General features: G+C 58.0%; 2 protein-coding genes across 2 annotated transcripts in view; one reads left to right on the plus strand and one right to left on the minus strand.

Moving 5' to 3' along the window:
* Positions 1-155, minus strand: part of PTSG_12717 (uncharacterized protein) — a gene marked incomplete at its 5' end in the record, with an annotated part of 1,843 nt that extends 1,688 nt beyond the window's left edge. Inside the window, one exon of the mRNA XM_004990573.1 lies at positions 122-155. Within this exon, the coding sequence (XP_004990630.1) occupies positions 122-155 (34 nt within the window). The remainder of the gene's footprint in view (positions 1-121) is intronic.
* A 400-nt stretch (positions 156-555) lies between these two features.
* On the plus strand, positions 556-2,738 carry PTSG_08380 (uncharacterized protein; the record flags this gene model as incomplete). The annotated part of the gene is made up of 3 exons (XM_004990574.1): positions 556-680; positions 927-1,666; positions 2,107-2,738. 3 exons carry the CDS (start codon positions 556-558, stop codon positions 2,736-2,738), a joined length of 1,497 nt encoding a protein of 498 aa, XP_004990631.1.
* Between the last annotated feature and the right edge of the window lie 84 nt (positions 2,739-2,822).

The raw sequence follows: 2,822 nt of genomic DNA on the forward strand, positions 1-2,822 counted from the left end.
CACACGACGATGATGTTGATGTGCAGCACAGCTCGGGTGCGTTGCTCTCTCGTCATGCCACCGCTGTTGCGGCTGCAACGGTGCGGTTTCATGCTACGCGCGCTCGTTTGTTCCACAACACTCGTTTGTGATGCGTTTGCGTATCTGATGCCCATGCTGCTGTGTGGCATGCTTTGTTGCATTCCACTTGTGCTGCATGCGATGCTGGCTGGCGCTCTACGGTCTGACCTTTGACCCTCACACACCTCTCACGCACGCACGCACGCACACACACACGTCTTGTTCTTCCTTCTGGGCAAACGGCGCAGGTGGTGTACGCATCTTCTGTGCCCATGGATGCTGCAACGTTTGGCACTGCAAACGCAACTAGCTTCACCTTGCCTTTCTTCCCTGAACGTAGGTGTTACAGGCAGACAGATGGAGAAAGAGAAAGAGGGAGACAGTGACAGTGACAGTGGGAGAGACAGGGACACACAGCATGACGTCCAGCACTGCGAATGTCTCATCACTCCTGTACTATTCCCTCTCCTCTGGTGTGTAAACTGTACAGAGCTGATGAGTCGAGAAGAGGGCCTCCGCTGGGCTGGACGCGCGCTCGGCTGGCTGATGGCCACGCTGGCCATCGGCGTCGCCATGACCGCGCTCACCATCAGCGCCCTTGTCCTCGCCGCCATTGCCAGGTATGGATGGGATGCGCATGTATGCCTGTGTCTGTGCGTAGCTGCCCGCCTGTCTGCCTCGCTCGCTCTCTGGCTGGCTTTTTGGCTGGCTGTGTGCACTTGCGCGCAGCTGTGTACCAACCCACAATGCAACCCTGCAACCCTGCAACACTGTGCAACTTGGCATGCCCACTTGCCGTCAAGTTTCCCAACCCTCACGATGCCGATTTCACCGCCTCTGTCTGTCGACACACGCACGTGATGCAGCGAGCCTGTGCGCGCGGCGCTGGCAGACACGCTGCTGTACTGGCGTGTGCTCTGGTACTTTGCTCGCGGTGGATCCTACGACGACTGCCCGTTCCTGCTCAACAACGATGACCACGGCTCAATTTCCACCACCACCAACAACAACAACAACAACGACAACAACAACAACAACACCAACAACAACACCAACAACAGCAGCAGCAGCAGCAGCAGCGATGCGAGGTTGCGAATCAAGGTGTACTTGCATTCGCTTGCGCTCATCTTCTACCTGTGGGACAAGCCCCATTACCGCAGCGGCACGTTCCAGAACGACATGATCAAGAACCTGCGCAACGTGGCCTTCCCGGGCACAGGGGTGCCTCTCGACTGGCTGTGCCGCAGCCGCGCTGTGTTCACGCTGTTCCTCTTCCTCGGCATGCCGCTCATGTTCTGTGCATATGCGGTTGTCATCACCCGCAAGCGCGCGTCCGTCGCCGACGTGTGTCGCACGTACCGCCAGCTGCTGCTCACCCCCGAGCCGTGGTTTGCGTACTGGCGCCTCAACTGCCGCCTGGCAAGCTACCACGCGCTGGTCACGGGCTGCGATGACTACCGCCTCGAAGACAAGTGGTCGTTCCTCGTGGCTGCGGAGGAGAAGGACATTCCCGTGTCGCCGTTCCTGAAGGTCGACAGCATCGTCTGCAAGGACAGGAACGAGGAGGGTGGAATGGGCATCCACTTTTTCAAAAACGCCTTGCACGGTGAGGCAAAGAGGAAGAACCTGTGTGTGCGTACTTTGTTTGCGTACTTTGTTTGTTTATGTGTGTGTGGGTGGGTGTGCGTACTTTGTTTGCGTACTTTGTTTGTGTGTGTGTGTGTGTGTACTTTGTTTGTTTGTGTGTGTGTGTGTGTGTGTGTGTGTGTACTTTGTTTGTTTGTGTGTGTGTGTCTCTGTCTGTCTATGTCTATCTGTCTGAAAACTTTGTTTGTTTGTGTGTGTGTGTCTGTCTGTCTGTGTCTGCGTCTGTGTCTGCGTCTGTGTCTTTGTGCGCCTGTCCGTATCTGCCAAGTAATGGTACTCCATAGCAACTTTGCGCCAGCAAGTATCACGCATTTGCAACGTCTCATCCCCTTCCCCCACTTGCTTTCTGCCTTCACCCCCCCCCTTCCCCCCTTACCCCTTTCCCCCTTACCTCTTTAGGCGGCAAGTGGATAATCCAAGAAGTACTGCACAACTCGGCGCTGCTGCAGCAGTGGCTGCCGGACAGCGCGCCCCTGTCCACCCTCCGCGTCATCACCGCCTCCACCAATGCCCTGGACGTGATTGACGGCGAGATGGATGGCGATGCCAGCGCGCGGAAGGAGAAGGTGCAGAGCCTGAGCTGCGTGTTCCGCGCCGGCCGCGCTGGCGCCAGCACAGACCACTCTAGCGTGCTGTTTGACACAGACGTTGAGAGCGGACATGTGCGCCGTGGCACGACAAATGCGCACTGGTACCAGCTGGGTGTGCACGATGGCCTGCTGCGCTACCGGCCTGCGCCCACACACGACCGCCACCCCGACAACGGCGTCATGCTCACTGGCAACAGCATCCCGGACATGGCTGCCATTCGCAATCTGGTGGAGACGGCGCACGCGACGCTGCTGCCTGGCGTGCCGCTGTGCGGGTGGGATGTTGCCCTGACAAAGGAGGCGGGCCGGTGCCTGCTTGAGGTGAACCTCTCGTGCAACTTCTTCAACGGCACGTTTGATAAGCAGGCCTATTTCGCCCTCCTGGACACGTTCTTTGCTCGCCTCGACCGCAAGCGCCGCGCACACCAGCAGCAGCACTGAACCCCATGTGTGCTTGCTTGTGTGTGTGTGTGTGTGTGTGTGTGTGTGTGTGTGTGTGTGTGTGTGTGTGTGTGTGTGTGTGTG

The sequence above is a fragment of the Salpingoeca rosetta genome (genome assembly GCF_000188695.1).
Source record: "Salpingoeca rosetta unplaced genomic scaffold supercont1.23, whole genome shotgun sequence".
Taxonomy (NCBI): domain Eukaryota; class Choanoflagellata; order Craspedida; family Salpingoecidae; genus Salpingoeca; species Salpingoeca rosetta.